Source organism: Colossoma macropomum, unplaced genomic scaffold (assembly GCF_904425465.1).
Source record: "Colossoma macropomum unplaced genomic scaffold, Colossoma_macropomum, whole genome shotgun sequence".
NCBI lineage: Eukaryota > Metazoa > Chordata > Actinopteri > Characiformes > Serrasalmidae > Colossoma > Colossoma macropomum.
In genome coordinates this window covers 37746610-37767891 of record NW_023494803.1, presented here as the reverse complement: position 1 = coordinate 37767891, position 21282 = coordinate 37746610, and the positions used below count along the sequence as shown (strand labels likewise).

At 39.5% G+C, this 21282-nt stretch overlaps 1 protein-coding gene across 1 annotated transcript in view; it reads right to left on the bottom strand.

The window, feature by feature from the left end:
• setd3 (SET domain containing 3, actin histidine methyltransferase) overlaps positions 1 to 20969 on the bottom strand; it is a 47246-nt gene extending 26277 nt beyond the window's left edge. Inside the window, exons 1-6 of the mRNA XM_036593009.1 lie at positions 20867 to 20969; positions 13798 to 13928; positions 12271 to 12363; positions 12034 to 12182; positions 9235 to 9307; positions 7821 to 8077 (exon numbers count right to left, since the gene is read on the bottom strand). Coding sequence (XP_036448902.1) covers positions 7821 to 8077; positions 9235 to 9307; positions 12034 to 12182; positions 12271 to 12363; positions 13798 to 13900 — 675 coding nt within the window. The 5' untranslated portion in view covers positions 13901 to 13928; positions 20867 to 20969. The remainder of the gene's footprint in view (positions 1 to 7820; positions 8078 to 9234; positions 9308 to 12033; positions 12183 to 12270; positions 12364 to 13797; positions 13929 to 20866) is intronic.
• Positions 20970 to 21282: the final 313 nt, after the last annotated feature.

Genomic DNA, 21282 nt, shown 5'->3' with positions numbered 1-21282 from the left:
AGAAAGAGAGAGAGGGGGTCTTCGGCGGCTAGAGCTCTTGATGCATTAGCATCACCAGAGAGAGGTAATTCATCATGTGCTACAGCAGCCCACACTGGCACCACGTGCGGTGTCCGGGAGGGGGGGTGGGATGGGGGGGGGGGCTGTCCTGTAAATCAATTAAAAAACAAAAGCTCTCACGCCGAGCTCCAGATTTCTTTAACGAGCCTACGGGAAGCAGCTAATTGGTCACCGGTCTGCAGGAGGAGGTCTTCAGGTCTTTAGAGGGCTTTTTGGGGTCTTCGCCCCATCCGAAACAGTGGCCGGCCTTACAGAGGCCCGCAGCGAAGAACATCCGCCTGCATTTTACAGCTCAATCTGCATTGATTTTTCCCCCTATTTCATAAACAGGCCGCTTTGCTGATGGTCTGTGTTTCACTTCAGGTTTTCAATCCTTAGAAGTCGAGAGTTATTAGTGTAAATTAGGTAAACTATTCAAAGGTAATTACACAATTATATGATTATTACACAGTTAATTACATACAGAATTACTCTTAGTCATATGGTGCCCCCAGTCAGGTTAAAATAAATGCATATCTTCTACAGAGAACACACTTCTGTACACTTAAAGTTCAATTACTGTTTATTTGTGGAAAATCTACATAGAGGACACGTGTAGATTTGATTTATACAATAAAATGGCTACAAATAAAACAGCTATATTTGCAGTGAACACATCTGGTTTCTGTCAACACTGGCAGGATTTGTGTCCTAAAACCATTTTTTTTATATATATATGCAGAGTGTTTTAAGGCAAACCTTCTTCCTGATTTTCCTCTACTTTAACATTATAATATTTTTAGAATATATAACTATTATACACTGTAATAATGTCTGTTTACTGTATGTGTGTCAAACTCAACTAAAACCACTAGGTCCCTTGACCACTGCCTTAAAGAAATCTGTAAGTATCTCTAAAATGAACCATTTCACATGGAAATGCTCTTAATGACTTTGTTTACATTGTTTGAATTATACAGAATTTTTTGAAAATAGGGTGGAATTTCCCTTTACACATTCAAAAAACTATCCAATTGAAACTACGGAGCCTAGACACAAAAAAAATAAAAAAAAAATAAAAAAGCCGACGACATAGTCATGCATGATGTGACGAACCCTCATTTCACTCGCCACACCAGGAAGGTCAGACAAATATCTTGCGAGATACAAGGGGGGGGGTGCTGGGAGGGGGGGTTGCTGGCTAGAGTGTACCGCAGGGACCCGATTCATTTCTCATCAACGGCGGCAGATGCGGCACACCAAGGTTACTTTGCATTCGCTGCATACTGGGGGTCACCTTATGAGGTCCACCTCCCCTACAAACCCTCCCCACCCCCCAAACACACACACACACACATACACACACGCAGCCCCAGGTGAGGACGACACAGCGATCATTGGTCCCCTGCGGACAGGAAAGGCACTCGGATACGCCTCAGAGGGCAGTCGCCGTTGACAACAGCCTATCCCTCTTCACGCGAGAAAATATATATAAAAAGATACCCAATTCCAGCGGACAGAGGGCCTAGCCTTTCCAGCCCATGCAGATGGGGGGGGTAGACTGAGGCAGGCAGGCAGGAAAGGTGGGGGCAGAATAAAGGGGACTGGGAGGTGGGTGGTGAGGGGGGCAGGTTGTCAGTCTCCTTTCTCAACATGTGCGGAAGGTACAATCAGGTCAATTCAATTCAAAGCCGATGCGACAAGCTAATTTTCCAGCCCGGTCATCTGCGGCCGCCTCAGAAGAGAGGCTGACATTGACAGTAGTCATTACAGTGACACCGGCTCCAACCTGAGGAAAGGAAGAGGGGAGGAGAGGAGAGAAAGTGTGGACAGGACACTCTCCGAAGGGGCCAGAGCGACAACCCACCCCCCCCTCCGTGTCCGAAAAAAAGAGAAATCTCCAGCCAAGCAAGAAACAGAGTTATATGCACATATCACTTCTGACTCTTCGGTTACAGCACTGGGATAGAGTTTGCGCTCAAAAAAATAAAAAAAATAAAAAAAGCACACTTTTACTGGCCACTAGCATTGGAGACGTGGCTCACTGGCCATTAGCACTGGAGACCTGGCTTACTTTAAGGTTTTAGCATCCTGAAAAAGTGCAAAACTTCTGGCTCTCCTGCAAGTCAAGGCAATGATGAGCAACTGAAATGCTCAAAGTCTGTGCCTCAGACCTTTGGTTCACTCCATACATCTCCAACCCGTCCTCAACCCACTACTGCCACCTAGTGGACAGATACAAGTTTGGCGAAAACGCTCCAACCAAAGTGAGCACACCAAGCGCCACACATAGTCCTCCAAAACTGATGAAGTCTTTGATGAAAGGAGCCAAAGGATACAAGATTTCCTCTGTTAATTATTTGTCACAGGCATATTACTGCATTCAAACTGGCACAAACTCAGCTGATTAAGACAAGGCTGAGGTAGGGAAAACAATAAAGCTCAGCCTAATTACTCCACCCCCTTCAGCTGAGGACTGGAAAACATTTAATAAAGAAAAATGTCAATAGACTGGGTGACACAATGACAAATACATTAACTATTCCCATGAATATTTGATGGCTTATCTTGACAATAATGTGAAATATTACCTTTTTCCTAATTGACAGTCATCTAATGAAAGAGACAAAAAGCACTGGCAGACATTCTGAGCGAAATAATTCCTAGAAGCGGAGCAGATTATTGCTTCTTTAATAGCCAGGAAGAGGAACATAAACAAGCGTAATATTTATTGGTCTGATCAAAGACACGGTTAAATGAATCGTCATATCAGCGCGTCACTTAAAAACGTCAAATCGGCACATTTTAGATTAACTTCACAAATTGCGGATCTCAAATTGAATTTGGGAGTAATTTTGAGCTATTAAGACATTTTACGAAGGGATGTTATTAATTCAGAAAATAATACTACTAATAATAAAAATGTATTTTTTTTACAGCATGTGCAACAACTCAAACATTTTATGGAAAAGTAAACGTACAATGAATATTTTCCAAACCCAGCTTGAAAAAGACTGCAAGAACTTCAAGTTTCACTACAAATTAATGTTTACAGCTTTTACCATCAGAGCTGCAGTATTGTAATTTTAGTAATTTGAAGACAGATTCATATGTGGACCACATTACATGACTTATAAACACTAACTGATGTTGAAAATGCAAGACCCCACATATTATGATACATTACACTCATTTTTTGTCCTTTGCTGTGCTTTAGTCAATGAAACACCTTCAGATTTTGCTCATGAAATCGGTGGTCCGATCAACGGCCCCATCTATCAGAACTCGGAGAATTTCTCATGAATTACAAGGGAATTTAGATGGAAATGACAAGACACAAATTACTGAGCTGGTTATATGTGCATTCAGCTGCATAACATGAAAGAAAATCTTTCATTTATTTTCTTTACAATGACGATTAGGATAAAGTTTTCTATCCTTCAACACTCTCAGAAAAAAAGGTCACTGAGGTGGCACCCACAGGAGTACACCTTCAGTACCATTAGTTAGTGAACAGAATTTATTATATTTTTTTACACTGCACTGAATCCATTAAAACCGCCATGACTCCATGCTTCAATTTCTACAGTTCATCTTTTTTATTTTTCTATTGTAAAACGTTATAAATACGTAGGTTTCCTCTGGGAAAGTGAATGATCGCACCTTTAAAACGTATCTAAGGTACACAACTGAACCACAATTAAGACTACTGTTGTACCCTTAAGGGAACATTTACAATGAGTGCGTTTACATGCACTTAATAATCCGATAACTGCAGAAAATCAGATTTTGTCAGTAATCCGATCGACGTGACGTAAACGTAACATAAAAAAAAACAAAACCTCAAATTTCATGCTGCAGCTTTAAACCCGCGCCACCTTACCTGAAAATATGAACATACATCATATTTCCTTCAACATACATCAATTCTTCATTTTGTCAAGAATGTATTAGGTTTCAATGTCCCTCCGAAAGTGTTTGGCTGCATCTCGTGGCGACGCTGCTTGATTATTTCCGGTACAGCCGTCTGTTTTGGCACATGCTCAGACTGAGAAATCCGAAAGAAATCAGAGTAAGAGTTTACACGCACTGAGAAACCTGATTACTGAGCTAAAATCCAGCTCTCTTTATCAGATTTCTTAATCAGATTTCTAGAGTTTACTTTGATCTAAGAAATCAGAGTGTGCTGTTTACATGACCACTTGAATAATCAGGTAACTGCAGAAATCTGATTATGATCAGATTATTGAGTGCACGTAAACATACTCACTGTTTGTCATAAAAGTCTAAGCGTTTATACAGATTAAGAGGCCACAAGGCACCAGTGTCGTCTCAAGTTTGTCTCTTCAAGGTAACTCTTGTTGTATATCTACTACGCATGCATTGCTGTTTTGTTTGCAATATGAAGGGCAGATATAAGGTTTCCAAGTTTATACGTTTCTCTTTTATTTTTTCGGCTGACATTATTGGACATAAGACTGAAAAGTCAGGGCGAACAAAAAGTTCAGAGAGTAGAGGCTGGGAAACTCAGCGCCGCTGTCTACCACGCATCCGATGAAATTGCTGGATCCAATCACTTAGACTGTCGCTTCACGTGTCACACTTGCATATTTGCATAAACTTGATTTGTCACATTTGTTGCTTTGTTGTTTGTTGCTAAACCACAGTTACAAATCGGCTACTTTCACAGGAAGGTTCAGGTTCAAGCCTGTCCTTCTGTCTCGTTGCTAATATGAACACAGGGTAAGGAACACATTATTAAAAGATAAATGAAGATTAAAAGACATTAAAATAGGCTCAGAGGCTCTATTATTGCTGCTAACGACACAGACAGAACCTCTAAGCCATAAATGTCTTAATCAGGTGTTTGAAGCTTGAGAGATCATCTGCTAGGCTGCATTGGGGGGGGAGTGGGGGTGTAGGAAGGAATGTAAAATGACCAACCAATATAAACTCTGAAGTGAGAAACCTGAGGATGGTTTTCTGGACAAATGTCAAGTCTAGCATGGTGTTTCCTTGATTCTGCCTGATCTAGTAGCTATAAGGATACTGCATGGTAGTCAGCTCTGCTAATATATTCAATGGACTACAGATCAGGCAAAATCATGGTCAGTAGATATAAAAGCAAGCCTTGTTCAACTATTCGAAATCAGCCTTAGACTAACTTTCTCCATCCTAGTCTAGGAGGACTTACAGAACACCACTACTGTAATCTGCCACAGTGGAAAGCTAATACAAAAGCACTTGACTAGACCGAGGCAGACGACGGGACTATAAACGCTGCCACTGATAACACTGGTTATAATTATCTTTAATGAAATGTTCATGTTCTTCTTCAAAAGCTCCTCCTAAGCCTTATCAAATGGGTTTGATTACAAAAGACTCACAAAAGTTAGTTTCCTGTGCTCTGTGTACTGTGGCTGGATTTGGGTTGGAGGGCAATTTGTAAAAAAAGGGATAAACAGCTCCCCCTGCTGGCCTCATAGGGCCACTGCATAACAGTCTCAGAGCCATGTCAATGGCAGCTTATCAGAGCCCTTGAAATTGGGTGCAAGAGGGCATTATAAAGCTCCTTTTACCCATCTCCAATGTGCTGCCAACAGCTAGAAACCTTTTAAAACCTGATTTCCACACCTGATCACTGAGCAGAGTAAAGGACAGCTGTATATGGCTACAGAGTCTGAATAAGTTGTGACAGCAGAGGCTAAAAGGAGCCAATGAAGTCTTGGGTGTAACTCAGTATAGTTTAGTCTAAAGTCTGTATATAATAACTGACTGTGAGCAGCCTTGCTAGCATACTGTAACATAAAAGTCTTAGACAGTTACATAAATCATAGCCACCCTTTAACTCAAACATGATTGTAATTTTGTTTTACCGTTCTTTAAATACAATCTTGATTTTAATCTACTGATAAGTGACTTTAACTAACTTTCTATTAACATTTTCTATTAAGACTCCTATTTTGTCTGTAATGATAAGCAGTTTTACTTTAATTTCAAAACGCTGTATGTCCATTTCTGAAAATATGAACCCTCTATTGCACAATGTTGCCTCAGGGCAACAAACATTCTCCTCACTTTACAACAACATTACACATATTTAAGGACACTGACAGGGTTAACAATAAAGGGCAGAGTTTGAGTAAGTCGGTAAAAAAGCACATATTTGGTCATAATATCTTTTATTCGGCACTTTCATTGTCGCACAATGTTGCCTCAAGGCAACATACTCCAAATGGACCCCTGCACACATTATTATTTAAAAATTTATTTGAATTCAATAATCAGGTCAATTTTATGCAAGAAAAGTGAATCGGATATATTTTTTTAAATTGTCCTCATAATGTGTGCAGTAGAGGGTTAATATAGTTACATATTATGATATAATAATATAGCACTAACGTTTCTTAACCCCACTCCAAACACTGTAAATCATGAATAGACAATTAAAAAAATGAAAGGTGTATTTTGAAACTAATGTCTTTATTTATTATGGGGATAAATTTAGCTACAAAGCTAGTTAAAGAGGGAATCTGCCCTAAAACTAGAGTTTAATATGTTATTTGTCATGTTATGCAGTATTTTAATGGCAGTATTGCTGCCTTCATCAGTTTAGAGAATTCACAATTTTATATATTTTTCATGTTTTCATTTATCAGTACTCTCAGAACAATACTCAGCATTACACAAACACATCATACAACCACTGGGGATCCTGACTGCTGGCCTAGCCACTGATCTATAAGCTAATAAAATCATCAAGCTAGCATTAGTGTAACTCTCGAACAAAATTATAACGAAAACAGCATTTCTCTCTTTATTTATGACTATTTATTCTGACATTCACATGGACGTCAGAGACAATATCAGCCAGAGAAAAGAAGCCAAAGTGAGATAAGATATCTAGACAACTGCTTTTCTAACCTCCTGCATTTGAAATTGGTTTATTTTTCTTGAGTGATTTGAAGATAATTGTTAAAGAACCTTATAAATCTGTTCTTGTTTTTTATTTGGTTTTGATTCTGGTTTGATGTTGGTGATGTTGTTTCTTTGTTGATTGTTGACTGTTTTGTGTGCTGCCTTCTTGGCCAGGGCTCACTAGTTAATCACTTTTTAATCTCAGAGTGATTACCCTGGTTAAATAAAGGTAAAATAAAAATAAATAAAAATACAAAACTTCAAACAGCTCACCCTGAAAAATCCACACTTCCTCACACTTTCAACACACATTATCAAAGGATGTCTCAATCTACAGATTGATGCAGCACCGCTGCGGGATGTGATTAAACATGTTTACAACAGATGTACTGTCATATTTTTCATTTTGGCCAGCATGCCTTTAAAATATTCTACCTCTCAATGCCCAAACAACAAGAGAACAACCAGCCTGGCAACAGCAAACTCTGTAAGGTTGAGGTGTTCCTAGATTACACCTCTGCTATAAACCACTGCATGTTACACTGTGGTTTGGTTTCCCAGTCATGGTCTAAGCCTAATCCTGGACTCTACTGTTCCCTTTCAATGGAATCTCCTTTCAGAATTGTGTGCAGTCCAGTACCTGGCTTAACCCGTCAGGAAACACTGCCCTGTATATTGTTTATTAGACCCTCAGAGCCCACAGATGTGGCTGAAATTCAACATGATAATCACAAAAGTGATGAACGGCTTCACAAAGGCTCTAAATAAAGTCATGCGAAGTGTTAGGAACATTAGAGACAGCAGAAGATTAATAAACTTGTTGGCTGAAACTCAAACAAACTATAAGGAGCTCATGGACTTACATGGATGACTTTGTAGAAGTAAGCATACTGGCGTGCTGTGTTTTTGTACTGGCTCAGGACGTCCTGGATGGCCTGAGTGGCCAGCAGGTGGCGCACCTCCTCCTCCTCGAAGTATAAAGGGGTGTCGTACTCACTGGGCAGGGTCTTGATGTAGGGCAGCCAGGGAGAAGCTGGGTTTGCCCGCTCACAGAGGAGGTGGAGGGCAAGAGTTACGTTGCCCATAGCTTGAAGGATCCGGTCCTGGCTGTATAAAGGGCCTGTAGATTTACGGATAGATGGAGAGGCAAGCGTGAGCTTCACCAGTTGAGATAATGCCATATACCAGGGACAGGCACATTTATTAAAAAACACATTTATTAAAAAACACAGAAAAAATTTAATTCTATCTACCAATTTTCACTTAGCGTGCAACACAGCGGCACAAAGAACATGGCGAGAATAAGCAGCTATTAATGCACCTCACACCAAGCCAAATGGGTACTGCTAGGGTACCAGCGGCAGTCTGCAAAACTTCATTACAATATATAGACAATAAACAAAACCTCTATGTATGTGTGTGTATATATTTATATTACACACACACACACAGATAGACAGATAGATAGATAGATAGATAGATAGATAGATAGATAGATATTTTCAGTGCAATTCATCATAAAACATTTCTCATGAAATTCATATATAATGGATAAAAGGCTACAAACCATATAGGCCCCAGTTTCCCAAAAGCATCTTAGTGTTAAGACCATCACAACTGACAGAGAGAGTGTTCAGTGTGTTGCTCACTCTACCATTTGAGATTACTGTGTGAAATTCGGTTATATTGATTATTGGCAAGGCAAGTTTATTTATATAGCACCTTTAATTCACTGCTGTCATTCAAAGTCCTTTAAAATACAGAATCAGAAAATACAGTTTTATTTAAAAAAGTAAAGTAATAAGTAAAGTTTCTGCTCCCACTGTGTTAAATGTTATAAACTTTCTCTATGACGTGACGCACACGCACAGAACGTACTTTAACTTTCTGACTGGGAATGTAATCAGATACAGGCGTTTACATGGTTATTATTCCTCTATTTAACTAATTATTTACAGGACTACCCACCTCGTTCAATTGGATAGAAATTGTATTCCGAATGGCCTCAGTCGGACTAGTCTATTCCGATTGAGGTGTTTACATGGACGTATTCTATTCCGATTGAACTATCAGTCAGATTATTAATGGATTATCAGGCTGCATGCAAACGTGGCCTGTGTAAACTCCAAGGGCTGTATGTGAGCCCATACTCTCATAACAACACAACTTACATATTAGTTACAAATTAGTTGCATATTAGTTACCAAATAATTTACAGTAAAGACTGAATGATCTCTAAGTCTTAACAAGACTGTTTGTGGATCGTTTTGGACTCACCAAGAACAGAGTTTTTAGCTGACTCCACGGTCATCAGCATCTTCCTGGGAATCCACAGAAACAGCTCCTCTGCCTGTACCGGTCACAGAGAGAGGAAAAGTAAGTAAAAAGACAAAAACAAAGAAAAGAGATTCGGGATACAGCAGATATCTAGTTAAGAAACAGTGTTTCATCTAAAACATGTCACAACTTGTTGCAAACTGGAACCAGAGAGCAGTCAAGCAGTGGGGGGGTGGGGTGGGTGCTAGCCTCTCATCATCAAATTTAAACACAATCCACCCAAACGTGAATTATCTAAACGGGGATATAATTGCGCACTCTGTTGTCCTGGGTCACTTAAAAGCGCAGAGTACATCATAGCTGTAGAGCTTCGATCAGCATGAATGGGGGCAATTGAAAACATCAATAAGGACTTGCGCCGCAGCCATATGGAAGCATATTGACCACTGAGTCTCGTCTGAAAGCAAAAGATGACCAATCGATAACTTCTATTTTTCCACAACCTTCAATGCTCAGGTTACACCGCAATTCAGGCTGTTTCTAATAAGCTAACAAGTCGGGCTGAGGAAAATGACCATGATTATTACGTCTATATGTAACAGCAATCACATTGCTTTTGAATGGAAGTGGACAAAATTGATTTCTTCAGTAACAACCTGTCCACCAAAATGCTGGTTTGGTTGCCCAGATCAATTTTTCAACATCCAATTGGAATCTGAATTCACCGCTTTGTTAAAAATGTCAGATGCAGAAAACAGCAGATCACTAATTTCTTCATTACAGGTATCATTATATGGTAGGGGGGCTCAACTCCAGTCACACCGTGCTCTGAGGCTTTAAAACTGATGTTTAAGAACCAGCGTCAACTATGTCTGACCGATAATCACCTTCCGTCAGCTCACCGTCGCCTCCTGTCTAAAAATTTACACTCCAACTCATGAGAAGACTTCGGATGTATTGAATACCTCTGCGCAAAAGGGAGCAGCACTACAACTGGAGTTGGCAATAACATAAAACCGCAAAGAAAAGAATGTAGTGTTTGAATGTATCATGTTTAAGCTAAAGCTAGTGTGCGAAAGTGAAAGTAAATCATTGTTAGCAGTGCTGGGTGGGTAAAAAAGGCTACTTAAAAGTTCATAAAACCGTGAATTACAACGTGAAATTGCATGCTCATAATTATACACTGTGAAAAAATATGCAACTTAAAAAAACCAAGTAAACGTAACATTTTGAAGAATGTTTTACTTTTTTTTTTTAACTCAAAATTAAGTTAATCAGGTTGCATTTTTTTTTAGAAAAGAAAAAAAGTCTCTGAAATGAGTATCTTTGCTTTAGTTCATGTTAATGAGCACCGTCAGAGCTCTCGTGTGTCTGTGTTTATTCATAACAATAATAATATCTTCTCATTGGAGTATGACAATTATGTATTATTTGTTAAAATATTTGGACATTTAACTAGCAAAAATGGTTAAAATGTCAGTTTCTAGGGCTAAAACTGCTACTTACACTGGTGCTGAAAAATGCTACTCTCTGTGTCCTTTTGAGAGCACTGCTTTCTTTCATTGCTTTCTTTCGTGCTTTCATTGCTCTCCTCGATCTCCCTCTCTCACAGTCGTCCGTTCTCTGAGGCCCAAAGCTGATGTTTAAGAACTAGTGCCAACTATCTCCCTCTCTCCGGCCATCCACTGACACTGATTCAAAAGGTCCTGACAAGTACTGACTACAGCCAGCAGTGCCGTATACGTCACAATGACTCGGCAGCATCCCGCAAGCATCTCATCTTCATCAAACGGGCCAATCAAAACAGAGATAACACATCATATGATCACACCAAATGGCATCATTTCAAATGATTGATTTTAGCAGATCAACGGCCAAGAAACTAAAACAGAAGACGGTTTATTGGATGATTGAAAATGAGACCCCCTGATTCACTTCATGAACCTGCAGTGAAAAACTATAACAAAAGTGCTGAAAATATGCAAATGAAAATGACATACCGCAAACTACTTTATATAGAGAGAACCCCTTAAATGTCCAGGGCCCACCGGCAGGCCCAAAGTTTTATTACACACTTCTATAAGCTAAGAATTGCTCAGCCAGTTTGCACTGAAGTCCCTGTAATTGCAGAATAGTAAGCGTATGTGATAAGCCTGGCATTTTAAAGGGCTAAAAATTGAGCTAATAATCAGTGGAGTAACCGAATGCATTGCATGCAACTTTCTGTCTGAACTGCTATACTGTGGAAATGAAGTTGCATGGAAATTTGTATGCATCTTGCAATATGCAACAAGTTGCATGGAAGTTTCACCGTGTAAAACCAGCCTAAAATTTGTCCCTGTCGTCACAAGATCATGGGTTCAAATCTTGGCGATGCTGCAACAAATAAGTATCAGTAACCAATCAGTATTTGCTGGTGTATTACGATACTTCTGCCAATACCAATACAACTAAGAAATATCTGCTAGCCGATATACCAGACAGGTCACAGATACTAGATCTTCAGGACTGGAGTTGAGCCTCCCTAGATATAAGGGTTCAATGGCTTGCAGTCACTGCGGGCCTTATAAGTCTCTAAATCAGGGGTTCCTAATCCTTTCTTGCCGACTCTAAGCTCTAAACGTTTTTGTGTTTTGCCTACTCTACACACCTCACCCAGCCAATGAGGAGCTTGTTAATCAGTTAATGAGCTCAATCAGTTGTGCTACATCAGACAAAGCACAAAAAAGTGTACAGTGTTGTGTCAGCACCACTGGCATTAGTAACCCTTGCTCTAATTACTCAGAGCATAACACAAACCTTGATGTCTCTGGTGGCTCTGAGACCATATCCTTCATCTGCAAAGTTGGCGATCTCAAAGCCATCGCAGGATGCTCCGCATTCTGCTGCCCAAGCCATGAGCTCAGCAAAATAATCCTCCCTGCTGCCCTCAAACACCACAGAGACCCCTGCAACAGAGCGCACAGTCAGTCAGTCCTAAGATTTTTCAGCCATTTGATTGATTTTAGTCTCGTGTGTTTAGACAGGATAGTGTACCTTTCTGCTTCTTGCGGATCTTTTCCACCAGAGCACGGATCTGAACGTACTCCTCCCACTCTTTACCCGGAGAAGGAGCAGCGCTGCTGCACTCTGATCAACACACACAAACGCAAATAGAAATGAACACAGTGGAGCACATACAGAGTTGGGACTGGCATATGTAGAGTTTGTATCGGTGATTAAACTGCAGTTTAAGAACCAATATAAAGAAATAAATAAACTTCTTTAGTAGGAGTGTAAAAATGCACGGCTCGATCTTAATGCGGCTATTCAACTACGTTACTTTTGGAATGTTATTATCAATTCTAATTGACGGTAAATATCCAAGTACTGCTCAATTCTAAGTAAATAAACACCAACGTTGCTGTAAATATTCTACTAACACTGGAACCATTTCAATACAGCATGAAATTAAAAATAAATAAATAAGTAAATAATGAAAAAAAAACACCACACAACACTTAGAAATTCAAAACTGTCTCATCAAAGCCCCTCAGTTTCCTTTGAGCATCTCTCATATACCATCAATGATCAAAATTCAACTACTAGGTCCACCCCCTTTTTTTGGAACTTTTATTTACCTGAGTCAAACCAATTTGCATATTATAGAATCAGAGCTCATAGAACAGGGGTGCACAGCGCCGGTCCCGGAGGGCCGGTGTCCAGCAGAGTTTGGTAGTTTCCCTACTCAAACACACCCATTAAACCAGGCAATTAACAGATGAGTGTAATCAGGTGTGGTTGAGCAGGTAAAAATCACCAAACTTTGCTGGACACCGGCCCTCCAGGACCGGAGCTGTGCACCCCGTCATAGAATCAATACACTTTAAGACAACAAGTTGAATCTTGACCGCAGAATCAAAATTTGCATTAAATCAGAAAAATATTCAATGACTGTTTGTACAATGTTCAGAAGTCCAGAGAGGCCATGAGCTGTTGCTATAATTTTCTGGATTATCTTGAGATAACAAGTTAATTATCTTATGATCTCAAGCTAACAACTTTGTTATCACAAGATAAGATCACAAGATAAGATCACTTTGAGATCACAATATAATGAACTCAACTTTTTTGAGATCACAAGATAATGAATTCATTAACTCTAGATAATCCAGAAAATTATAGCAACAGCTCATGGCCTCTCTGGACTTCTGAACAACTTTTTTATCTTGAAATAACAAGATAATTAACTTGTTATTTCAAGATAAATCTGTTATCTCGAGATAACAAGATAATTATCTTGTTATCCCAAGATAACAATCCAGAAAATTATAACAACCTCATGGACTCCCCAGAATTCTGTAACATTTAATACATTTATTACATGAAGTTTTTTTTTTTTTTTAAGAATTATAAATTATTATTCCAAAATAAGTGAATCAAACAGAAATTTGAAATTTGATGTGCTGAGTCATTTAAACGCTAACAGAATCGTTCTGAGGGATCTACATCACTATTCTTAACAATTGACCTCAGGGTCACGGTCATGTCACTGGTGGAATAAAGGCTGAGGTTTGTACTCACTCTGCAGGAGCTCTGAGATCAGGTTCATCATCTCTTTGGGGGACACCACTGCTGTGGCTCCTGTCCCAGACTTCTGAGTCTTCACTCGACTCTTCTTCCCCATTGTTCGGCTGTGTTGTGACTGAGGATTGCTGAGTCAGAAAGACAGTAAAATAAAATTAGAGAATGAGCCAAAAAACATTTCAAAGCAAGAGCGTCGAACTTGAGTCCTGAAGGTCTGGAGTTCAGCATAGTGATTACGCTGCTGTATTGATTAAATCAGGTATGGCTGAGGAGAGAATTCACTAAACACTGATGGACTCACTGCTGTAATGGCACTTGCTTTAACTGTCCACTAGAGGGCAGTATTGCTACTGCACTGAAATGACAAGAAACCTCTAGGAGTTTGTCCTACAATTAAGAATTAGGGTAAAATATCTCATCAGTAACATTGTCTGCCCACAGACGTTCTCAAAAGTGCAAGGTTATGGAGTAAAAAGGATCAGACCACAAAACAGAATTGTGAAATAACATCCACTCCACTAATAACTTCATAGGGAAATTTGACAGATTTTTTTTTAAATGTAAGCACAATTAAATGGTTAAGATGTAAACAAAGTCACTCAAGTGGTCTGATAGGAAATGCTTCATTCTAGAAACAGTTACAGAGTCAGAACTTGTTTGCAGTGGTGGTGATAGGAACCAGACGTCTGAGAAGTTTGTCTACTTGCATGGAATTCTTATTGATACGCTGCCTGATGTCCAATACATTATTTTACAATAGTTTCAAAAAGGTTTTTTTAAGGCAAAATGTCAAACTTTTGCCAAAAGTGGAGGATAAGATAAATTTGCCACTATTTATCATCATCAGCACTACATATAAAAACTCGAGTAAGTTGACTGGTGGTTTCTGATAGAATATAAATTGGCTATATTTGAGTTGTTTACATTGCGACCTCTGGTTCATGCAAGTTTCACTACAACGTGCTCTACAACATGATCAAATTACCCTGAACGAAGTTTGTTTACATCTCAATGACTGAATTTCGCAGAAATATTAAAAAGTCAGTGGAATTCCCCTTAAGATTTAACAAAACTTAAGCAATGGCTAAACCCCGATAGGTACTCGCATTATTTTCTGTAACTGTGTACAACTTCTCCACATGGCTGGTAAAAATGCCAGTTTAGTCATATTCTGGAGAGAAGCAGTCTGAGCCGTCCTCAAGTGTCCTCGACACTTCACCTCTTCTGCCCACTAAATTAAAAGATTTCAATTATTCTAACAAAATAAGTTTAAAAGTAAACTGTAATCTCAACACAAACTCTTCAAGGTCTTCTGGACGGCAAACTTGCAATGCTTGTACATACAATCATGTGCAGTCTGAAGCTATGAATTTAGAGCAATACGGACTGACCTGAGTATCTGACTACTGATAATATAGTCTGGTATTCTGACTAAAACTATAAAAAATGTCACAATGGCACCTACTAGAATTCAACGGTCATGTAAATATTCAAAATAAGGGTTTAAGTATTTGAATGCAGCATTGAAGAAGGCAGAAATCACTCAAAACAGTAGATAAAAATGTGAAGCTGTATCAACAAAATGTCCCTCATTCTCATCTGAGGGTCACCGATTTGCCATCCTTTGTGGAAGACACTGAATAATCATATCTGCTATATAAGGGTCTAAATGAGGCAGATCAGGTTTTAGTTTTGTTTCACTATATTACAACAGCACATGCTACTTTTCAATCTTTTGTTTTGAAATAAAATTAATATTGTATTTTTCAAAGCCAAACTAATCTTTGCAGTGTATAATACGTTCTGTAGAATTCAGACATTTTAAACATATTAAATATCAAAAGTCAAACTAAACTTGGCTTCACAATCAAAAATTGTATCAAACCTAAACATGTGTATTGCAAAATGCTTAATTAAAAACAGCACTAAAAGCCGACAGACCAGCAGTGCTAATAATGATCCTATGACAGTAGTGCCATAAACCTACACTAGGACCTAATGCTGAGCAATGCTAAGAAAATTCAATATCACAATGCTTTACACACATAATGCATTATTACAGCACTTAATATTTCAGTGAGTATTAATAAAAGTTATTGAACACATGCTTTCTGAGCTTTACAGCTAAAGACTGTCGTATGTACCTGACACAGCTCGTCTTGACCGGACTATTTTGTTCTGATTTCTTCCCTTTAAATAATACATCACAATGTAAAGTGGTCAGTAAATGTACTACTGCTGTTAACCAGGGTTGTCCAATCCCAGCTGCAGGTTTTCATTCCGACAAAGCAGGAGCACATGGGATCAACTGTTTGAAGACTGAAATTGATTAAACAAGCAGAATCAGATGGTTAGAATGAAACCAAAGGGCCACACAAGTCCTTTGCCGATAAGATTGGACACAAAACTAAAACTAAAACAGACTGCTTGGTTGTTATTTTACAGAACAAAGTGTGACTGTGCTCATTGAGTGAGTATACATGCACTCAATAATCCGATCATAATCAGATTTCTGCAGTTACACAATTATTCAAATGGTCATGTAAACAGCATACTCCGATTAAGAAATCCGATGAAGAAATCTGATAAAGAGAGCTATATTTTAGCTGAGTAATCAGACTTCTCAGTGCATGTGAACTCGCACTCCGATTTCTATAGGATTTCTCAGTCTGCGCATCCACGAGAGCAGACGGGGGATGTTGCAAGATGGCAGCAGAACACTTTTGGAGCGGCGCTGAAACCAAACACGAAATAAAGGATTTAAATATTCTTCATTTTCTAGATGATGTATGTTCGTATTTCCAGGTAAAGCGGCACGATGTTTAAAAAAAAACGGCGGCATGAAGTTTGAATTTTATGTTACGTTTATGTGACGTTGTCTTCTGTGAGTTTACTGGCTGGTTGCAAAGCAGAAATCTGATTACCGCCTAAATAATGTAGACCCAGAGTTTCCCATTATCTGATTACTCAAGTGTATGTAAACGTGTTGGTCGGATTACTGACAAAATCAGATTTTCTGCTGTTATCAGATTATAAAGTGCACGTAAACGCAATGTCTATCAATACTATTTTAATATGCAACGTGCTGCATGTACCTCTTCGCCTTAATGAAATAAAGAAATATATACATACGTGTTTTAGGCCGAAACCTTCTCTCAAAACTATCACAAAATACTGACTCGGGCAGGTAATGACTCTCTGTGAGGTACAGATGTCTGTCTATCACCACCACTGTGAACAATTCTGAATCCGTTAAGTTTCTCTAGAACAGAGCATTTCACAACTCAACCAGTCAGTTATGTTGAAAATCTAAAAGTTCAGTGGAATTCCCCTTTGAACCAGGAATGGGGTGCATGGTATGTACAAAAACAGCAAGGCCACATTTTTACTGTGGAGCAACAAGCATGTTTTGCATTTGAGACCCATTATCTATCAATGCCACAAAAACTGAAAATCAATATTACAATGTAACACCAACACTGCTTTAGGCAAAATACTGTCCAACACTACCAGTGATTTTTAATGGTGGCTGCCAACATTCATTACAATTTAGACCATAACTAGGCCAAATTAGATGTATATAAAACTGATAAAACCGCACCAACACCACCAGAACCAAAACCACTACTACATTTTTAGATCCTTTAGCTCAGTGGTCACCAACCATGATCCTGGACAGCATTTCACAAAGCAGGATTTCTGAGTTTCCAAGCTCAGCTAAGCTCAAAATTGAGAATTATCCAAAAGTAATGTTCCTCAGTTCCTTCTGGTCAGAGTTTAGGGTTAGATTATCAGGTAAAACTCAGAAATCCTGCTTTGTTAGATACTCCACTGGTCCTGGAGATCAGAGTCTGATTCTAACCACAATCAGCCGCAGCTGCTCCAGCTAATTAACTTCTGAAGAAGCGCTTGATTGGCTGGATCAGATGCATGTTAGACGCAGGCTAGCACTAAACTCTGCAGGAGGAGGAGGGGTCGTGACCACTGAGCTAGCTGAATGCAGGTCCAGCTATTTCTGCAGGAGAGAAAACACTAAAACACACCCATAGCATGAAATCCAGCACTACTAGAAACAAGGGCACCTCCTTGTTTCTACTCTCATTGTCCATTTTATCAGCTCCACTTACTATATAGGTGCACTTTGTAGTTCAGTTACAGACTGTAGTCCATCTGTTTCTCTGCATACTTTGTTAGCCCCCTTTTACCCTGTTCTTCAGTGGTCAGGACCCCCATGGACCCTCACAGAGCAGGTACTATTTGGGTGGTGGATCATTCTCAGCACTGCAGTACCACTGACATGGTGGTGGTGTGTTAGTGTGTGTTGTGCTGGTACGAGTGGATCAGACACAGCAGTGCTGCTGGAGTTTTTCCAACACTCACTGTCCACTCTATTAGACACTCCTACCTTGTCAGTCCACCTTGTAGATGTAAAGTCAGAGACGATAGCTCATCTGCTGCTGCACAGTTTGTGTTGGTCATCCTCTAGTCCTTCATCAGTGGCACAGGACGCTGCCAACAGGACACTGTTGGCTGGATGTTTTTGGTTGGTGGACTATTCACAGTCCAGCAGTGACACTGAGGTATTTAAAAACTCCAGCAGCACTGCTGTGTCTGATCCACTCAGACCAGCACAACACACACTAACACACCACCACCACATCAGTGTTACTGCAGTGCTGAGAATGATCGACCATCCAAATAGTACCTGCTCTGTGAGGGTCTATGGGGGTCCTGACCACTGAAGAACAGGGTAAAAGGGGGCTAACAAAGTATGCAGAGAAACAGATGGACTACAGTCTACAGTCAGATGGACTATTAGCTCTGTTTAACTGGATGTAGTTCAGCAAAGTACATGAACTGCTGCATATAATTATGGAAATAATTGGATTGTAATGTTACATTTCTGCCGTATCTCCCAGCTTAACTGGAAGCTATTTTTAACAGTGAATCTCCACTAAAACTTACAATTCAGCCCAAAGGCTTATAGGAACCAATGGTCATGATTCAAGTTAAACAGGTTAAAGGAGAAATCCACTGATTTTTCAAAGCATGTTTTGGTTTAAAATTTAATTCTAGAGAAACTACAGAGGTCCAGAGAGGCCATGAGCTCCTGCTATAATTTTCTGGATTGTTATCCTGAGATAACATGATAAGTAACTCATTATTTCAACATAACAATTTTGTTTAGTTGAGATAACGAGATAAATAACCACCTTGTGGCCTCTCTGGACTTCCGTAAGAAACTGACCCACTTTAATTTCTTTTTAACAGTGGTTTTAAACCAGAGCTCACAATGTCTACAGCATGGTCATTCTATTTACTATCCAAAACCACCAGTGAGCCTACATGTCATGAATGTTTACATTATAATGCTGATATATTATATTAAGGTGATAATGATAAAATAATGGTAAATCTGAACAAAAGAGTTTTCTCTGGATACCATTTTGCCCTACAATGCCCTGCATATGCCTCTCTGCCATAATTCATTTTTTAAAACGTGTATTTTAGGCCAAAATCTTCTCAAAACTATCATAAAATAATGTCACCGGACTTTTGTAAGATGCAGGTTTGTATCACCACCACTGTGAACAATTCATCCATTGAATCCATACATTCCTCTAGATCCAACAAATCCTTACGTTTCTCTAGAACTTTTACATCTTAACCATTTAATTATGCAGAAATTTTGAAAACATCTGTGGAATTCTCCTTTAAACCAGGACTGGATTGCATGGTATGCATAAACCCAGCAAGGTCACATATTTACTGTACAGTCAAGCAAAGTACAGCTGCAACAAAAAGCACATTTTGCATATGAGACCAAATCACACCGTCACCAACAAATCAGTGTGAAGTGAAATCACCACAACACAGATCAGCATGTTCTGAAATGAGGGATTCGACAAGTACCACCAGAACCACTACAAAACCCATTTAAAGGAGAATTCCACAGATTTTTCAAAATTCTTTCCATAATTCCATAGTTGCAATGTAAATTCAGTTATTCAGAGCGGTTTGACTAAAAATGGTTTGTTGTAGAGAAACTTACAGACCCTGATTCCTTTACAGTGGTGGTGATAGGAACCAGGGGTCACAATGTCTGCATCACAAATATAGTCATTTTATTTACTATCCAAAACCTATATGTGTCTTCTGCGGATTCATATGTCATATTTTTGAAAGTAAAAAAGTGGAAAATTTGAAATATATATATATATATATTTTTGGAGGGGGCTATTGTGCCTTGCAACGCAGCCCTTCGCCATGAATGGATTAACAATACATTTTAAGAAATTTTATCACAAACCTATCATAAAACAACGTCTCAGACATCAGGCACTGTATTCATAACCATCTTGTGTAATGGCTATTTTTAATTAGAGAGCTTTTAGAGGCATTCAACTCTCCAGACGTCTGGTTCCTATCACCACCATTGTGAACAACTCTGACTCAGTAATATTCTCCAAAACGGAGCATTTCACACCAAACCACTCTTTATGGCTTTGTTTACATCTTAACCATTTAATTATGTACAAATTTTGAAAAAATGGTGGAGTTCCCCTTTAAGAAATACAAGCACAGGATTACACAGCTAACTTGCTACCACAAAAACCCGTTTAACATGTAAAAGAGCCCAGACTTCCCAGGCTTTCCAGGTCCAGGAGCGAGCTGGACGTCCCCAGAATATCCTCCAAACCCACAGGCTGAAGTTGGCCTCCTTTTTGCCAGCTTGTTGTTGGAATTTTTCCCGTTCCACCTTAAATGGTGCAGGGAAAATTCGAGCAATGAGCTGCCGAATAAGCAGCTGACTTCAGCCTCGAAGGGAACCCAGAGAACCGCACCTATTAACACACTGTAATCCATTTCAACAGACAGTAATGCAGCTCCCAGCCTCTCAGCATGCAGGAGCACTTCGCAGTTCTGCACAAGACAAATCACAAGCCCGGGCACTGGCCAGGCCACGCAGCTGGGTTTCGCTGGTGTCCGACAGGCTGACCCCACATGCACGAGGCATGCTGTCCAAATAAACCCGTAAACAAAGCATTAATGCAGCTGAAACTACCTTGTAATGCAAAAGGACTCTTGCTGTCAATCCTCTTCCACTCAGGGACTGGACTGCGTCAGCCTAACCTTCTACCTGCTTCTGAGAAAACCACACCTCCGCGATCGCTTGTAAGAATCTGATTGGGCATGGTATGCTTTGTCCCGCCCATCTAGATTTAGCCTGCATTTTCATTGGCTGTTGGAAAGGCGTGTATCTGGGCTGCATTATTCTCCAATTGGCTCCAACAAGCAACCTCACGTCCCCTTTACTGGTGTATTTGCCACTCATTGGTCGACTTGTCAGGCACACTTACGTTATTGGTCTGAAAACACGTCAATCACATGTTTTTTTCGGATTTGCGAAGCTTGGTTTCACCGAACTCGCACTTAAACATGGTTGGAAGTTTACTTGGGTGGATGAAGTTACCATAAAAG